At 41.5% G+C, this 19129-nt stretch overlaps 1 protein-coding gene across 3 annotated transcripts in view; it reads right to left on the bottom strand.

The window, feature by feature from the left end:
• The window catches only part of RBPJ (recombination signal binding protein for immunoglobulin kappa J region), a 104074-nt gene extending 86740 nt beyond the window's left edge, over positions 1-17334 (bottom strand). For 2 of the 3 annotated variants that reach the window (XM_059382056.1, XM_059382049.1), the window contains exon 1: positions 17002-17227. Coding sequence is in view for 2 of the 3 variants with exons in the window: in XM_059382049.1 (XP_059238032.1) it covers positions 17002-17021 (20 nt within the window). In the remaining variant the exon portion in view is untranslated. The other variant, XM_059382063.1, reaches the window with a different exon arrangement.
• Positions 17335-19129: the final 1795 nt, after the last annotated feature.

Genomic DNA, 19129 nt, shown 5'->3' with positions numbered 1-19129 from the left:
TAGGCAGAGAGGCAGGCAGAGAGAGGAGGAAGCAGGCTCCCCGAGGAGCAAAGAGCCCGATGAGGGGCTCGATCCCAGGACCCTGGGATCATGACCCGAGCCGAAGGTAGAGGCCTTAACCCACTGAGCTACCCAGGCGCCCCAGCACGAGAATTTTTATCCTTCTTGACAAACTGTTGATAGAATCAAAGCTGAAATCGATCTACCATAACTCTTACATCTTGCCCTGACCAGTTATATTAAAAGTAAAGTCCCACCCTATCCTTCCAAAAGGTAATGTCTTCACTTATCTTCAAAATATCACTGGCTTTTTTTCAGATGTCACTAAGAAATGACTTCAAGGGGCACCTGGGTGGTTCAGTGGGTTAAGCCGCTGCCTTCGGCTCAGGTCATGATCTCAGGGTCCTGGGATTGAGTCCCACATCGGGCTGTCAGCTCAGCAGGGAGCCTGCTTCCCTCTCCCTCTCTTTCTGCCTACCTCTCTGCCTACTTGTGATCTCTGTCTGTCAAAAAATAAATAAAATCTTTAAAAAAAAAAAAAAGAAATGACTTCAAAAAACAAACATTATCTTGCTATTGACTAAGCACAGTCTACAAATGTAAAGTTCTTAGAACCACATTGACTGTGGTGTTGAAATTTCAGGAGCCTTAACAATAAGTGTGAATCTCTAATACATGTGTGCACGTGTTTTTAAATTTCCAACAGAAAGAGAACAGAAGGAGAAAGATAATCCTATTAGTAAAATCTCCACCAAAGCTTCCCGTTAGAGTTGAAAAACGATGGGATTTTATAATTTAAGCCCCTGCATCACTGTATTCTCTGAAAATCTTCCTCATACACAATGGAAACCTATCCTTAAGCCTAACAAAAACTCTCAATGCCTCAAAGCACTGGATGGGCTGGTCATCTGACCAGACAGAAATGAAAATAGCACATTGATGTCAGAGCTCATGAAAGACAAAAAGTGGAAGAGGTAGCTAAGGAATCCCTGAAAGGACAGCTGAAGCATTAGTAGCCACTACTGATTTCTCTAACACAAACAGATTACCTTCCGCAGGAGCATGGGAACTATACACACTTTCAACTTTTTACAAGTTCTCGAATTGACTAAGTCATTTTATCATCTGCATCATATTCTACTACCAGGTGTGATCTTTCAAAAGGTGTGATTAGGAAATCATCCAACATAAACATGAACCTCAGTAGGCAGTGTTAAGGACCGGGGCTAGGAAAGCCATCTGTTCAATGAAAATAATATTTCTACTTCCCTAGTGATTACAGCTATCCGTAACAACTGTGAAATCCCAAGAGAAGAAATTTTAACTGTCTCAAAACTAATTATTCATATAAACTGGCCAGGAAATTAAATATTACATAAAGGGCTCTCTAACCCTTACTATTTCTTGGCTAATTATTCCACTGGTGGTCTACATCTGCACTCCTAAAATTTGATGAGGACTCAGAGGTAACTCTCAGAGAACGCTTACATCTAAAAGTGACTACAGATAATAACTACAATTTACAAAAATTGTTATTTTTTTTTAAAGATTTTATATATTTATTCAACAGTCAGAGATCACAGGTAGGCAGAGGGGGGGGGGCAAGCGGGGGAAGCAGGCTCCCCGCTGAGCAGAGAGCTCCAATGCAGGGCTTAATCCCAGGACCCTGAGATCATGCCCTGAGCTGAAGGCAGAGGCTTAACCCACTGAGCCTCAGGTGCCCCCAAAAATTGTTATTTTTAATGTGCATAAAATCCTCCTGAAAACATGCCCCATACAATAAAAGAACAGATGGTATTGTCAAAGTTTAAACATTATTACTAGAAGGAATGACACTAAATTTAATAAAAAAGTTTAACTTTAACAACATACGTTTGAGTATCTTCAATACTCAACAATTTATGATCAGGAAGCATGTTAAGTACTGCCTTTAAAAGTAAAGTGAATCTATTTTGATGATTTAAATATATAAATAGGTCACAGATTTGCAAATACATATTCTAAGACATTCAGAAATACTGGCCATAATCCCACATACTACTGCGGTGGGGTTTTTTTGGTCTCTTGGATCCTCATTTGTTCCAAATGTCACTTCTCCACCCTTCCTTTTTTAAAAAAATAAACATTTTCTAGAATTCTTTTGAGAAATTTATCTTCTAGGTATCTTCACAGAAAATACCACAACCCCTTTACTTCTTGTAGCTCAACTCTTAGATGTAGCAATTAATATCTTTAAGTAAAACTACTTTTAATAACTTAAGAGTTAACTATTTCAACCTGTTCAGTAACATATTAAAACCGTAAGCTTTTGAAATAAAAATGGGTATATGCACTGTGCCTATAACTACTGATATGTATGAGCTAATCATACCAAATAGAAAATACTTAAGTCCCAAACAACACTTAAGGGTTTTAAACCGTAGACACAGGTAAAGATCATTTGCAAGAGCTATTATACACAGTAGTTGAGAGTAAAAATATTTGATGACAGAAACGATGTCATAAAATATCTTAAAACTACAATTTACCTTTACAAATATCTGAATAACATGTTTAAAGAAACAATCTATCAAAGTAGTCAAGCAAAATATTCTAAATTCTTTCAGTCTTAAGTAGCAGAAATGACTGCTCCAAAGATTACCAGAACAGAAACACTCTCTCAGTTTGTACTATCCTAATTCACCCCCCTCAAAAACACATTTACCCTTAGGGATTCACAAATAACAAACACACAATTCATTTCAACCACGGCTACAATTTGTAAGCAGCCTTTCATTGCTCCATAAAGGCTCGTCATTGTAGATGCTCATCAGTTTTTAAGCCACATCCACAGCTGCTGTCTTAGAAAAACAACATTTGCAGCAAAAACTTTAAAATTACATTTATAAAACAGTTTGACATAAAACAAAATTAAAAGTACTCCAGTATAATACAAAGAATGAATGTATCTAGAGTACCATAAGTATGAGACAAGTCATTCTTAAGAGTAATACTTTTCATCGTTATAGTACAAGCATTATTTTATTTTCTAAGTTCTCTGACACATACAGTATCACATGTAACTTAAAGTCTAGATCAAAAAGGTATTTATCATGCACGCCAAAAAAAAAAGAGAAATTACCAAATTTCTTAATGAACAGAATCTGTTTCACGACCTCCAGCCTGTGTTCTTTCTACAAACTTTCTTCCAAAATTGTAAACCGAAATGCAGAGACAAAAATCCCACATAAAAGTGTCCAAAAAATAAAGTCCACTTTTTAAAAAATCCCACATAAACCAATTCCCTGCTCAACTTCACACTTCTGTCTCAGATCTGTACTCTGGCTGGACCAAGGGAAGGGGATCTTCTGGTAAGAGAGCACAATCAATCGTGTACACAGACAAAAAAGATGAATTTGGGGAGAGGGGGTGTGGAGAGGAAGAATGCCCAGTAGCATTATCACATACTAGATTACACAATCATTAAAAGATGCTCATCACAATGAACTGAAAACCAGAGACATAAGTCTGAATTCCAACTCCTCCACCAACTAGCAAGTACATTTGGTTAAATTTCTATAAAACAGATTAATACTACCTTCCACACCAGACAGTGGCAAAGGCTAAATATAACAACAGATCTCACGGCTACTGAATCACATTCAGGTAACAGATTATATTCAAAACACATTAGATAAATCTGTACTGATACTGGGGGCCTATAAGACTTTATAACATACAGGAATATAAGCAGGATTTCAAATCCGGGAGAAAAAGAGCATTCAAAAAGTGACACTGCTAAAACACTTCATTGGTTCATTCACTCATTCCACAAAAACTGAACATCATCTATGTACCAAGCACTCTATTTTAGCAGGGCAGAGAAAGACAAAATCAAAAGGCAAAGAATACATATCTGAGAAGTTGATACATGTAAGAGAGAAAAATAAAACAAGAAAGAGTACAGAATGTGGGATAAAAAGCAGGAAAAAATGTGGTAGAATGAGAAAGTACTAGAAAGGAGACCTAGAAAAAGGTAACAGAAAGGTGGCTACCCAGGACAGTTGTATCCTACAAGACAAATTAAAAGTATCTGAGCAAGAAGACAGTGATCGATATATCATATGCTCAAGTCAGATAACGCATGAAAAAAACTCACCACTACATTCACCCATACTTTAACATGGTAAGTTATGAGGAGGAGGGGTTTTTTGGTTTTGTTCTTTAAGATTTTATTCATTCATTTGACGGAGACAGAGCAAGTATAATTGGAGGGGTGAGGGGCAACAGGCAGAAGGAAAGGGAGAAGCTCCCCGTTGAGCAGGGAGCCCTATAAGGGGCTCGAACCCAGAAACCTGAGCAGAAGGCAGATGTTTAACAAGAGGAGCAGTTTTGTTGTGGAATGGTGGAGATAAAGGCCTGGCTTAAGTAGTAGGTTTAGGGAGAATGGAGAGTGGAGACAGAAAGAACTCTGCATAGGAAGTTGATTGCAAAGGGCAAAGGAGAAAAAGAAAACTAAAGGGGAATAGGAATCCAGAGAAATAAGAGCATGTTTATACACTGTCAAGGATACTTCAAGAGAAAGGTAATAACTGAGACGAGAGACAGGGAAAGCTAGCTGGCTACCCCAATGTTCTAGAGTAGCTGAGAAGGAATGGGATCCAGTGCAGTAGCAGGGAGGAGTTCTCAACCATGATTTACAAACTTCAACAGGCATCAAAATCACCTGGAGGGCTTGCTAAATAAAACAGACTGCCAGACTCTATCCCTCCAGGGCTTCAGAGACCGGAGATCGGGGGTGGAGTGAAAGAATGTGCATTTTAAAATTTTGCCCACTGCTGCCCTCCAAGGATCTCATTTTAAGAAGCATAACTCTATACAACAGAAGACAGAAAAAAATGAATATATGAAAATAATACATTTGGTTATACACTTAGAAAAAATAAGTTCAGAGCCTCATCACATAACACACAGGAAAAAAAGGAAAAAACCACCAACAAACCAATCAACCAAAACCTCCCAGAAGGGTTAAAGGGATAAATAATTTTTTAAAATTGTAAAAGAACATTTATAAGAAAAGCAAAAGAATGCTTTCATAATTTCAGGTGTGAGGAAGACAGGCAAAACATAAAGTCAAAGGCACAACTACAAATTTGACTACATTAAAATTTTAAACTCAAGACAATAATAAAATCGAATGACAAATGAAACAGTAGTAGAAAATACTTCATATAAGTTGACAAAAAGTGGGGTGCCTGGGTGGTTCCATGACTTAAAGCCTCTGGCTTTGGCTCAGGTCATGATCCCAGGGTCCTGGGATGGAGCCCCTCATTGGGCTCTCTGCTCAGCAGGGAGCCTGCTTCTCTCTCTCTCTCTGCCTGCCTCTCTGCCTACTTGTGATCTCTGTCAAATTAAGTAAATAAAATCTTAAGAAAAAACTAAGTTGACAAAAATTATCACCTGGAAAATACAGTTATTACACAAAAGAAGAAAAAGACATTTCATTGGAAAAATATGGTTATAAATACATCGTCAAATCTAACTTTGAATGCATTTCTAGAATACATTTATTTTTCAAATAATCAAATAGTAAATCTAATACTTCATCTAAAGTAATAATCTAATATAATAAACTCTTTATTAGAATTATCTCTGGCACTGCTTGCCACCTAAGGAAAGAGCTTGGAAGCTTTCAGGTGGTTTTCATTTAGGTAGAGACAAAAGCTCTTATCGGTACAGGCAGGGCAATGAATGGCAGAGGCAGAAGTAAAGCTTCATGAACTTGAGTTAAATTACTAAATACCAGACCCTCAGACTTCTTAACTATAAAATGGAGATACTATCTCCCTCAATGTAGTTGAGGACTCAGTAGATACTCAACAAAATGTCAATTCCCTAAAACCCCTTTATATGTTTACTAAACTACTGACATTTAATAGAATGTCAGCATTTCCACTAAAAAAAAAAAAAAAAAAAAAAAAAAAAAAAAGTTGAAGACTATACTCCCAATTGTTCACAGTAGTTAATTTCCTGGTGGAAGACTACAGCCGCTGACTTTTCATAATATGTTCAAATAACTTTTGAATTTCTTGTATACATTTTTCCAACAGAAAAAATAATCCAAGTATTTACGAATGATATTAATTAACCCTTAAGAAAAAGTCCCATATCAACAATCACTTGCCTGAATTAGAAAAACAAGCTAAAAATGAGGTGAAAAAATAAATCAACTGCACATCGAAGCTACCACGTTAATTTAAATTCTAGTGTAATTTAAGATATTTAATTTACCAACTGACAACTTTCAGGAGTTACATCCTTGGAAACCAGGTTTAAGTAAATGATATGTTCCTAAATCCTATACATAAAAGATTTCCCCTAGGGCAGGATGGAAAATGGCTTGTTTACCAATAATTGGGAAATAATCTTCGAAAGCTACAGCAACCAAGTTAGTTTTTTAACATCACAGTAGTGAAGTGGCAACTCCCACTAATTCAGTACTATCCATTTAATCAAATGACAACACTTATTATAAGCTGTAAGTAAATTACTAAAACTATCACTACTATCTTTGGAATGCTGAAATGGATTTAATTCACTTCCCTAACGTTTGGTTAAACACAGATGATAGATACAACACATTTAATGAATTCCACAGTCAGGGAATAATACTGTCCTGACATATACGTTAGAAAAACCCCTGTATAAAAAATCACCAGGTTCATAAATGGTTACATCTTTCAAGTTATAGCCTCCTTCCTTATATGACAGTCTTTAATCTAAATCTCTTTTTCTGTCCATCCATTTTCTCTACCAGAGGCTCTGGAAACAACAAGCTGCAATTTAGTGCAAGTGGCAGAACTAAGATGCTAGGGAGGCAAGAGGCAGACACAGGGGTGAGCCAGGTAAGCCATAACCCACACAGTTCTAGAGTAGGGACAACTAAAGAGAGTGGGTGATAAGTGGGCACTGAGAACAAATGTGTTCTAAAACAGAGCACTGGTCAGTCAAAAACATAAGACAGAGAACATAAGCAGTATCAAGAACAGGAAAACAGCCAAGGAGGAAAGAAAAGGCCAAGCTCAGAGCTGATGGTTTATTAACACTGGCAGCAGCCCTCAAACCAAGCTTGGGACTGAGAGATTTGTATTCTTGGCGTTAAGTTCACACTCACAGGAAAAACAAAGACAAAGCAAAGAGCATGTAATATTAAAAAGCAGCAGAGTGGTATACAGAAAAAAGACCAGCACAAGTCTCTCCCTAAAAAACAAACCAGAACTAGACCCAGCTCAATTACTGAATGGGTCTCAGCCATTAGCCAACTGGAAATTACTCAGTCTATCCCTGCCTTCATTTAAATAAGTAGTTACTTTAGGGGTATCTGGGTGGCTCAGTCCGTTAAGCCTGTCTTCCCCTCAGGTCATGATCCCAGGGTCCTGGGATCGAGCTTCTTCCTCTCCCTCTGCCTCTCCCCCTGCTTGGGTGCTCGCTCACTCTCTCTCCCTCTCTGGGTCAAATAAACAAATAACATCTTAAAAAAAAAATTAGTTACTTTAGAACACATGATTAGTGAAGTCTTCTCCAGCTCTAAAGTTTCTTGAATCTAATGGAGTTAACAATCTCTAACATTTGTCACACTGGATGCAATTACATACGCTGGTATGTTATAGGGAGAATATAATATACCAAAACATAAATAACACAGAATCACAGTCTAGTATCTCTACAAACTTCATCATCATCTTTCAGTAAATCCAGTAAGAAACAACTTCCTACAGTCTTCTCCTTTAACCATAAAAATCATCGCCTAAAATCTAACCACCAAGGCTTCATGGTCTATGTTTTGGTCACTTGGTGCAATTTCACTGAACTTCCTTTCAGCTTCTTTCTACAGGACATGTTATGGCATTATGCTTTTCTATTTTTCAATACTTTGAGTTTTCTATTTAATGTATGTTTCATATTCCACTTCAAGAAGTATAGTGCAGGAATGGCTGAAAGCTGACCATAATCCAGGCAGCCAGTTTCTCCATGGGTTCATAGAAAAACTAATCTACGCTGAACGTCAGATTTATCACTCAGAGTAAGTGCCACCTAGTGGCAAGTTTATATATTAAATCCATTCAAGTCCTATTCATCTAGCAAGTAACGTTTTCAGCTAACAATTGCGACATAATTATGCAATGTAAGTAAAATATTGATCCTGTCCTTACAGAGGTGGCTGACAAATCAGATTTAGAAGGGGAGAAACACTCAATACAGATATATTTATATAACTGCAGAAAGATGTTAAATGTTACAAAAGTATGCAAAAATGATACAGAAATATGCAAATTAAGGATTCAGCATTTGTTCAAAAGCTAAAAGAAACAAAACACTGTTATGTAGGTTTTCTTGTACCTGCTCACCTCACTCAGACTTTCCCATTTCTAATCACTTCACCCAGCTTTATTGTTTGGTTTTCCCCCACCTTGCCTTCCTTCCACCCTTCCCTGCTCCCCCATCTTATCTTTTAAATTCTACTCCAGATAAGGGGAAGAGAAGAACCTGTTTATTGAGCAACTACTACTCCTAGAACTGAGCTAGGCATATTATAATCTCATATCTCATATAACCTTCACACCAATACCACGAAGTATTGTTTTCTCCAATTTTTTAGACAAGGGCAAACGAAATTAAGTGAAATGCTTGTAGCCACAGATTGTCTACAGAGTACTGATTCAAAGCTCCCAATACCATCCTGTCTCAAAAAGCTGTTCTGTTCTTTCCATTCCGAAGCCTGCTACTATAAAGATCAGACCTTGGTTACATTTCTCCTATAGTCTCCATCCACCCCATCTATGTGTCACTGATTACACCCCACCTCACCTCTGACAACGTTCAATGAATGTCCTCTTACCCCAAACCCTGAGTGACATTCAAGCCCTTAACTTTGCAATCAAGGTCCTCCAAGAAGGCCCAAACGCTTTTCCAGTTTTATTTCCTAACACCCCTATAGACTCTCACCTTTTCTAAGAACTCTCCTCCAATTAAAATAATCATTCACACCTGTGTTCCCACCAACATGTTACAGCACTTAGAATCTTTATTATATCTATGCACTTTCCACTAAATCATGAGCTTTACCGAACAACTTCTTGGCCACCTTTATAAAGCTGCTAACATAGCAGTCACACCTATTATGTGTTCAGCAATTGTTTATTTAAAGCATACTAAGCAGTTATAAAAGAGAACTACTAAAGCACAGTTATAGGCAATTCCCTTAACCCCTCCCTTCATGATTGGGAACCTCAATGTTTCTGCTTCCTCCAGTTGGAGTTATGTACCAGAAGCTCTGTACAGAACTATATAATTTTTTGAATGAAAAATTTTCTCGGGGCACCTGGGTGGCTCAGTGGGTTAAAGCCTCTGCCTTCGGTTCAGGTCATGATCCCAGGGTCCTGGGATGGAGCCCCACATTGGGCTCTCTGCTCAGCGGGGAGCCTGCTTCCTTCCCCCCCCCCCCCCCCCCGCCTCTCTGCCTACTTGTGATCTCTGTCTGTCAAATAAATAAATAAAATCTTGAAAGAAAAATTTTCTCATATTCAAACCAAAAATTAAATGATTGGAAAACGCATGAGACAATGAACTGAAGAGACAATACAAAGCTCAGTGGTTGCAGGGGTTAGGGGTGGGAAGGGTATGAGTGGGCAGAACACAGGATTTTTAGGGCAATGAAACTACTCTGTAAGATACTACGCTGGTGGATACATTCACATTTGACCAAACCCAAAGAACAAAGTCTAATGTAAACTATGATTCAGATAATAATGTATAAGTTTATCAATTATGACAAATCGGCCACTCTGCTGAGATGCTGATAATGAAGGAGGCTATTTATTTACAGGGGCAGGAAGAACATGGGGAATCTCTGTACCTTCCCCTGGATATTGCTGTGAACCTAAAACTGCTCTAAAAAATAAAGTCTATTAAAAACAAAACAAAACAAAAACAACAACAAAAAATGGGGTGCCTGGGTGGTTCAGTCAGTTGAGAATCCTACTCTTGGTTTCAGCTCAGGGGTCAAGAGATCCAGCCCCGTGTGGCTGGTTTCCTGCTGAGCGGGAAATCTGCTGGATATTCTAACCCTCTCTGGGTCCCTCTGCCCCTCCCACTGATGCATGCTCTCTCTCTCTCTCAAACAATTATTTTTTGAAAAATGGTATGTTAAGGTGCCTGGGTGGCTCAGTCCGTTGAAAGACCACCTTTGGCTCAGGTCATGATCCTGGGGTGCTGGGATGGAGTTCCAGTTCCCCCTGCTCTGCAGGGAGCCTGCTTCTCCCTTTTTCCCTCTGCCTGCTGCTCCTCCTGCTGGTGTGCCCGCGCTCTCTGTCAAATAAATAAATTAAATCTTTGAAATAATAATAATAATAAAAGGTATGTTAGCAAAATAATGCAAGATCTTAGTGGGTCTGCAGTTTTCCAATAAGGGAACAAATGTCCTTCTTCCAATTATACAAACCAGCCAAAAGCTAGTATATTCTGTCTGGAGAAAAACTAATTTCAAAATAGATTTTTCATAATAAAAAAGAAAAAACCCTACAACATTGGTTCTGTTCTTTATAAGGCAACTAATACTGCAGTTATAGAACACAATCTCTACCACACTAATAAAAAATAACAGTTTCATAAAGTGATAAACATTTTTCCTGGTTATATAAACTTTTTATAATTCTATCATCTAATTAACAATGCGCAGAAAAAACAGCTCTAAGGCCAAGTTAAAACTACTGAATATAGAAAAGGAAGCGTGGGAGGAGAGTTAAAAATAGTCAACTTGTTATCTAGTATATTTCCAGCTCACATCCAACAGGTGCAGCATTTTTATCCGAAGGTTTATTCAACTCAGGATACCTAAGCAGCAGTGGTTTCTGTATTGTTTTTGTAAACTTAAAATAGTGCAAATATTTCTAAGACTGCCATGAACATGACCAATCTGAAACCTACACAAATATTTATGCAGATAGGTAATTACAATCAATTATACAACCCAGTCAGAGTGCCTCTAACGCTGGCTTTTCCTCAGAACTATGTTCAGGAAACACATTATCCTTTTCATACTATTAGGATATCATTTTATTCCCTGAAGCAGAAGTAGGCCTAATGAGGCATAAGCGACACCATGATGTTGTGCTAGGCCTAAGGAGCATCCAGAACTGTGGGCAGGGTGTATGAAGGATGGTTAGCAGTCAGGCATTCAACATTCCTACATTATTACAGTTGTCTAAGCAGAGAAGACAGCAGTAACAAGTAGACCCCAAAAGTTGGGGGTGACTCAATGACAACATCCATGGTCAAACAGTAATTTACCAAATATGTCTGCTCAAAATGCCAAGGCACATATTTCATGGGCTGCGGTCCTCTGCACTAAATACACTGCTGCCTTCCTAAAACATGACCCACAAACCACAAAATAAAAAGTCCAACCTGAACTCTGCCTGTGAAAGGTTAGCAGGAGAAACCATTTGTTACAATGAAAATATTTGTATACAGTTTTTTAGTATTTACAAATCACTTAAATGTATGTTTTATTTGATCTTTATAACTTACCATATTTTACTTTACTTGTTAGTCACATGCCTGTCAGATAAATACAACAAAATTATCATTCCCTATTCTATAGAGGCAGAAACTCAAGCTTGGAGAAACTGTAACCTGTCCATAATTCCTGAGGCTTCCTGAAGATTATCACGATTATCGGGTTATTATCTGGTTCTATGGCATGCACCACCTCCCTAAAAGAAGCAGTCCACAGAGTCTTAAGTTTTAATGCATCTAAGAATAAGTTAAAACATGTAAAAATAATGAAAACCTTTTAGAAATACTGGTGAACTATACAAAAAAACAAAATGTGAAATTTAAGCTTATCAGTTTTGTACAAACAATATAGTATAATCCAAAGGAACTTCTGGCTAAGATTGCACTATTATGTTTTAAGAGGTTATGAGAATGCCTGTAGCTGAAAATATCAATTCTTTTGGGTACCTCAGCAATTAAAATTCCTGGAGAATCAATACATCCCCTATGCACAAAGAATTCTGAGTACAGGCACCAGGTTGCACAAAGGTTTTGAAGTACTCTTGAGTCATTTGTTCAGAAAAACTTTTTACTAAGTCCCTATCATGTATTGGACACTCTTCTGAGTATAAGAACATATAAATGATCATAAAATAAAAAAAGGTATCTGCCACCAGGAAACTAACGAACAGCCTCTGAACGTGACAGACAATAACTCAGTATGACACTTCCAAGAGAATTTTCCTGAGTCCTTTAAGAACACACTAAAGGGGTACTGAATCCAGGCTGGTAGGTCCCGTTAGAATATCCCCAGACCGAAGTCTTGAATAATAACCCATTAATACCAGCACTTTTCATGTACTGGAAGGCATTAAACTGCTAAACCCACCCAGGGAACTACAGATTCTTAAATATAGCCAGAGCACTGAATATTAGAGGAAAGAAAGGCATACAGTTCAGCTAGAGAAAAAGTAAATGAAATAGTTATAGAGAACCATATATGCCTAACTAGCTAACATTGTTTGAGCACCTGCCATGTGTTCAGATATCCTACTAAATGTTTTCTCACAGTCAATCCTCACCAAAACCCACTGAGCTAAGACTAATTATCTTGCAATTGATGGAAAAAAGCAAGGAGAAGTCAGATCACTTGTCAGTGTTAAGAGGTTTTAAATGGCAGGGACAGAACTGGAACCCACTCCGGATTAAATGCTAAATGTGAGCTCATACTCTCTACTCCACTGCCTCTTTAATGAAGGCTGCTAGGGGGAGCCATTGAAAGGTTTTTAAACTAAGTAAAGTGATCAGATTTGCTCTTTAGACTGTGGAATCTGGATAAAGGAGGTGAGTCTACAAACAGAAAAAGGAAGCTACCAATGTTTATACTAACTCATATGAGAAATGATGAGAACATGAATTGTAACAGTAGGAATGAGTGACACTGATACAAGAGATTTTCAGGAGGGAAAATGTTCAGTTCTTAGTGTCTAAATGTGAAGCGTTAGTATAAGAGAGGAATCCAGAAACTTAGCTTGGGAAACTTAGCTGGGATGTTGTATCATCTACCAAGAACAGAGAAGCAACAGGTTTTGTTTGTTAAGTGAGTATCTTAGGAGCATCTCCTAAATGTAAAACACTTTCCTAGATCAAGGGCCAACCCTGAAATCATGGCCTTGGCTGTTAGAAAATGTTCCTTAGAGCAAGTAACAAAGCATTAAAAACTATAAGGGATACTGAAATAGTCATTACTATTAACAGATCTGGCCTAGAGGCTAATGAAAACATTTTGTGCCACCATTTTTAAAACATACTACCCATATGCATAAAATGAAAGCGTTAAAAAAAAACCACCGGGTGCCTGGGTGGCTCAGTGGGTTAAAGCCTCTGCCTTCGGCTCAGGTCATGATCGAAGGGTCCTGGGATCCAGGCCCGCATCTCATCGGGCTCTCTGCTCAGCAGGGAGCCTGCTTCCCTTCCTCTCTCTCTGCCGGCCTCTCTGCCTACTTGTGCTCTCTCTGTCAAATAAATAAATAAAATCTTAAAAAAAACAAAACACCATATGCAGAAAACAGATCAACAGAGGGAAAGCATCCCATAATTTTACAATGTGTTATTACATATGAGTCTGACAGATTTTCAATTTCTTATACAACAAATACACCACCCTGTAATTTGTTTTACTAATCCCTCTCCCTCTAAGCTTATAGGGGAAAAAATGTACTGGTTTTATTACCCAAACTATAATACATATTTTTATTTTTTTATCCCACTATCATCACTGTAACTTGCCAAGAACTTCGTTTATAACCTCCTACTTGACTTCCTATAAAATATGACCTACTTCACATCAGCTTATTTCAGTAACAATTCCTAGACTTTAACCACACCTTTCATCTAAGGATGCTCTCTGCAAATCCTAAGGCACAGCAATCCTGTGCAGATGTGGCAAGTTATTACAATTCCCATTTTACTACATAGTTAGGAAATTGGCCCAGGGGAAGTAGAGTAACTTGGAAATAATCATAAAGCCAGATGCCAAGAATAACAACTTTTAGTCAATCCATGAGAAAATACTGCCCCTAGTTGAAATAACATGAAATTTAGTATTAGGAGGAAGCAAAAAAATGTTTTAAAACCACATCACAGGTTTTTAAACTTTATTTTTTAAAATGACCCAATCCTAGAATTAAGATTAGTAAAAACTTTCAAATGCACCTATTTTTTCCCTAATACCTTATCCATCCAGAGTGCCAAAGATTATTTAATGTACAGCTGGCAAGAGTGGCCTTCTCCCAAGCCATTTTTTATCTAACCCTTTTAAGGACAGAAATCTGTTGTTATTGGACAAGAGATAACTTTTTAATAAACTAATTTAAATAATCCAATACATAGAAGCATATATTAGAACAGATCTGAAAATTACAAGTAAGCATCTTATCTTTTTTTCCTGAGAACACCATGCAGACCCATCTGCAATATACCTGGATAATAAATTTAAAGCTTTAATAGTCGATAATCAGAACGAAAGTGTTCCAACCAAAACTGACCCTGTATGTTCTAAATATGCTGCTGTTTGATATAATTTAGTAAAAGCACTGTTTCATATGATCACAAAATAAAGGTCTTAATTCAATTTAGAAACAAAAAAACCCACACAACTCAGTTTGTAAAAGTTGCTTTTATGATGTTTGTATGATCTTTCCTATATGTACAAGTCAGAGCAAAATACCTTCCATTACACCATATTTACATTTTTGTTCAGAGTCAGAATAAGAGTAGTCAAAATTTTACCTTCAAAAGAATGATTATGCACAAAGAAAAAGTACAGGAGACAAATGATTACAGGTAAAATCCACTCATGGATCCCAAACTTCAAATTTTCACAAAACCCTCAAGTATCAATTAGGAAACAAGATTTTCCATTAAATAAAACTCAAACTACTAATTCTAATCACAGCCTTCAAAAAAGAAAAAATGTTTAACAACATTCCTTACACTAAATCTTGTACATCCTCTACTAGCAGCACTTTATGTAGGACTTTAGTTTATAAATGAAATGACACTCCAAATGATTTTGTTAACAAACTTCTAAAATGAATGATCAACTAGTAAGGAGGGGGCCCAATTTCTGAACAATATATTCAATCCAGTAATCCTGGTAAACTGAATACTTCTTACTACCCCCAGCACCAGAATATTCAGGCTATTTAAATACACCACACCACCCTTCCCCCACGCACACAACTCCCAGTTTTTACATTACCATAACAATAAGCACTGGGAACAATTTAAAGGTCCTTTAACATTAGAAGTGACTTCACCTTACTTAAGACTACTACTTAAATGTCTTTTAATTGCATTTGATTAATACATTCCACAAAGATTCTAGAAGCAGTATTCATCAACCAGAAACTGCACTCTTAAGCGTGGTCCTCATTTCAACTCCAAAGACGGGACAGAAAGGTTGTCACGTTCTACAGAGCAAAAGCACATAATTATAAACTAATGATAAAGAAAAAGTAAACCATTTATATCAAACTCCCAAAAAGGATGCCTCCCTCTTCCTGAGGGAGCAGGAGTTAATGGTAAAATAACTAACTCTAGACCTATAGTCTAGAAAATGCTGAAATTTTCCGCACGAATATTCAGAAGTTTTTAACATTAAAATTCATGCTACTACTATTCACGTACCTAATGAATAGCTAACTTGGATATCTGAAACTAGTCTCACACACCAACAGCAAACAAAAACAAAAACAAAAACAAACTTCGCACCTCTTTCAACCGCCCTACAACACCCTCAGGTAACCAAGAAGCAAATCTACGACAGCTGCCCTTGGCCTAGGCCATCAGAAACGGCCTAAGGGCAAGGGGGCGGGGGTGGAAGAGCAATAACCAAAAGACCAGATCTTTTTCCAGTGCTACTGTTTCCAAGCAAAACAACCATGCGCCCAAAGAGATCGCGAAGAAAACTAGAGACACTGTAATCCCGAGAGAAAGGTGTGTGTGTGTGTGTGTGTGTGTGTGTACACACAATCCCAAGAGAAAAGGGTGCGGAACGCCGAGGAGGAAACTATCTCCACGCCTCTTTAAGACCCACAAAAACAACAACAAACCGTAGGGTCTATCTGCGCGCAGAAGCACCAGATGGAGTCCCTGAGGCTGAGACAGTTCAGCCGACATACTCCGTGGGTAGTGGATAAATCAACCGATGATGGGAGGGGAAGGGGGTGCCAAGTGAAAAAGCCACTGAATGGGGGAGACAAAGACTCCGGGAGTGATCAAGTACCAAATCGAAAGGTGAGAGGAAAACACGTGAGAAAAATAATGGAAGAAAAATTAAAAGACAGAAATCTGGTGCCTGGGCTGTGGCAGGTCACTGAGCTACCGAATAGCGAAGGGCACAACAAAGGGGCACGGGAGGAAGAACAGCTGAGGCAGGAGGAGATGGAAAAGCGATGCGGGGCGCGCCAGGTCGGACAAAGCGCCCAAGGCGGTGAAACAAAGGGCCGGGGGTAGAGAGTCGCGGGGGGCAGCGGGGAAGACAAAGCGCCCGGGGCCGGGGACACCGGCCCGGCGAGGAGGCGACGACCGTCCGGGAGGAACAAAGCTGCGCGGGGCCGGAGTACGGGCCCGCGGGCGGAGACGCTAGAGGCGGGCGGAGGCGCAAGAAGCGCGCGACCCGCACGGCGCCCGCGAGCCCCGCGCGCCCGGCCGCACTCACGCCCGCACCCGCCGGCGTCGCTGCCGCCGCCGCCGCCCGCCCTCACGCGCCGGAGCCCGAGCCACGGCGGCGCAGAGCGAGCAGCGCACGGCCACACGCCGCCGCCGCACTCGACGCACGCGACGCCGCCCCCGCGGCCCCGGACGCCAAGCGCGCCGCGGCCCCGAACACGCCGCCCGCCGCGGGCTGCGAGACGCCCGCAACTTTCCCGATTCCCAGCGCTCCGATTCCCCGAGACTTACCCTGTCACAACAGGCGCCATCTTCCACAAACTCTCGCCAAAACTCCAACCCTCGCGAGATTCCCCCTGACGCCTTCCCTGGTCCCTCTCCCCCGCCCCTTCCCTTTTTCCTCACTCCTCGATTCCACCCAGCCCCCGCGCTTCTTTCCCCTCGCAGCCACCGCGAAGAGCCAGACGCCTCGCGCCGCCCGCGGAGTAGGGGATCCTGCTCGCTGCCTTCCCTGGAAACCTACCCAAGCGATGGAGCATGCGCAGACGGCTCCTCTGCGGGCGAGCCCTCAGTGTGGTCCATGGGGAGTGCTCCGGTTATCCGGGTTTTGGGACGCGCCCTGAGGGACGTACGTGGAGACTGAGGAAAACCGGAGGGGATTACAACGGGGACGGGGAATGGAGGGGTCAGGAGGCGGGGCCGAGGGGAAGGGAGGAGGGGTCCTGGGAAAATCTGCCGCGTTTCACAGGCCTAGATGAAACACCTCCTCAAATGGGTGTTTTCCAAGTGGCTTCCCGCTCACTCTGGTTCCCAGCCCTTTTCATTCATTCAGACGTTCATTGGACACCTCCCTTATGCTAATGTCGGCGTTAGATGCCGGAGCTACAGAGATGCCTGGAGTTCGGCGACTGACAAACCTAGAAGTGTCTTCGCTCTATTCGAACCCCCGTGCTTGCGCACAGACGGGATGACAACGTGGGCTGACCTGTCAGAGCTCTAAATGGGAAACTTTTGCAGTTGAACTCTGTACACTTAGATTTCTTCTCCTTGGGTGTGAAATGAGGTCAAGACAAGGCCTCTGGCAAAGACACCCCTACTGTCCACCTCGTATATGCATGCCAGAGCGCTGCGTAGTTTTCTCTAGAGGTGAAATCTGCGTTGGAATGGGGCCCGCACCCGCACTGAAACCACGGGTGCCCCTGGGGCAGAGAGCTGCCTGCTGTGTGAGCCTCCTTAGCACCTCAGCGCCGTCCCCAGCCGTGTGTGAATGCAGGTGGAATGGGGACACACACTGCCCGGGTCCTTCCGTGGGCCTGGCACAGTCGAGGACACTGGTCGCTGCCGGAAACGCACTTCAGGCAACCTAAGCCTGGAAACCCCGGGGCCAACTTGGTCCGTCTGGGCATTTAATAGAAAGAAGGGCCCGAATCCTGACCCCTCCTTCCTACCTGCCACATCCCTTTCTCCACCCTCGGCACCCCAGCCAGCCTTGCCCTTTCAATTCCTAGAGATTCCCAGATCAAGCACTGCCTCCAGTAGGGAGCCCCAAAACCCGGAGAACTGGAATTCTCTGCCGGAGACCTGCTGAAGGCGCCGCAGGATTGGCGCGGCACACGCGAGCGGCACTGCGCATGTGCCCAATGCGGGCAGCCCAGTCAGTCTCACGCTACACCTCCTTCCCACCGCCTTCCACTACTCAACTCAGACACAACACGGGCCGTGGGAAATTTCCTAAACCTCGCGAGAACGCGCCCACAGTTGCCTATGCTTTCGCCCCCAAATCTCGCGGAGCCCAGGCGGGACAGGTGTTTGTCTAGTGCAGCTCCCGGCGCTGTTCGTGCCGCGCGTGCCCGGGCGGCTGGCGGCGGGCGGCGGGCAGCGGGTGCGGGCGGGGTGGGAAGGGAGGGACTTGCCGCGGAGGCGGGGCGGGTGGGCGCGTGGCCGGGAGCTCTAGGCGGAGGGCTGGTGGAAGGGGGCAGGACGTCTTGCACACACAAGCCGCGTGACACTTTGTGGGAGAAAAATGGGTGGCGGGATGGGCGGGCTGTAAAGAAGAAGGGGAAGCCAGGAGATGAGAAACTCCTCTTGGTGCAGATGGTAAGAGGTCAGACTGTAGGGCAGGAGGAGCCCCAGGCCGAGCCCCCGGGGAGGTTTCCTGTCGCCTTCCTCGAGACTGGTACTTTCCTAAAGTGTGTTTGACGCCGCGCCCCCGGCCTCCGGGAGCTGACGGTCCCAGTGTCGGGTTTGAGTCATCTCTCTGAGTCACCTAGTCTGGCCACCACTTTAACTTGGTTTGAAACAAGTTCGGATTTCCTTACCTACTCTCTTCTAGCATTTGGTTTTCTTTCTGATCTACCCGCTGGCATCGCGAGTGGAATAGATCAAAAATACAGCTCTCTGCGCTCATGCATTGTAGCCC

Source organism: Mustela nigripes, chromosome 1 (genome assembly GCF_022355385.1).
Source record: "Mustela nigripes isolate SB6536 chromosome 1, MUSNIG.SB6536, whole genome shotgun sequence".
In the NCBI taxonomy this organism is placed as follows: domain Eukaryota; kingdom Metazoa; phylum Chordata; class Mammalia; order Carnivora; family Mustelidae; genus Mustela; species Mustela nigripes.
This window is presented reverse-complemented; position numbering and strand designations above follow the sequence as displayed.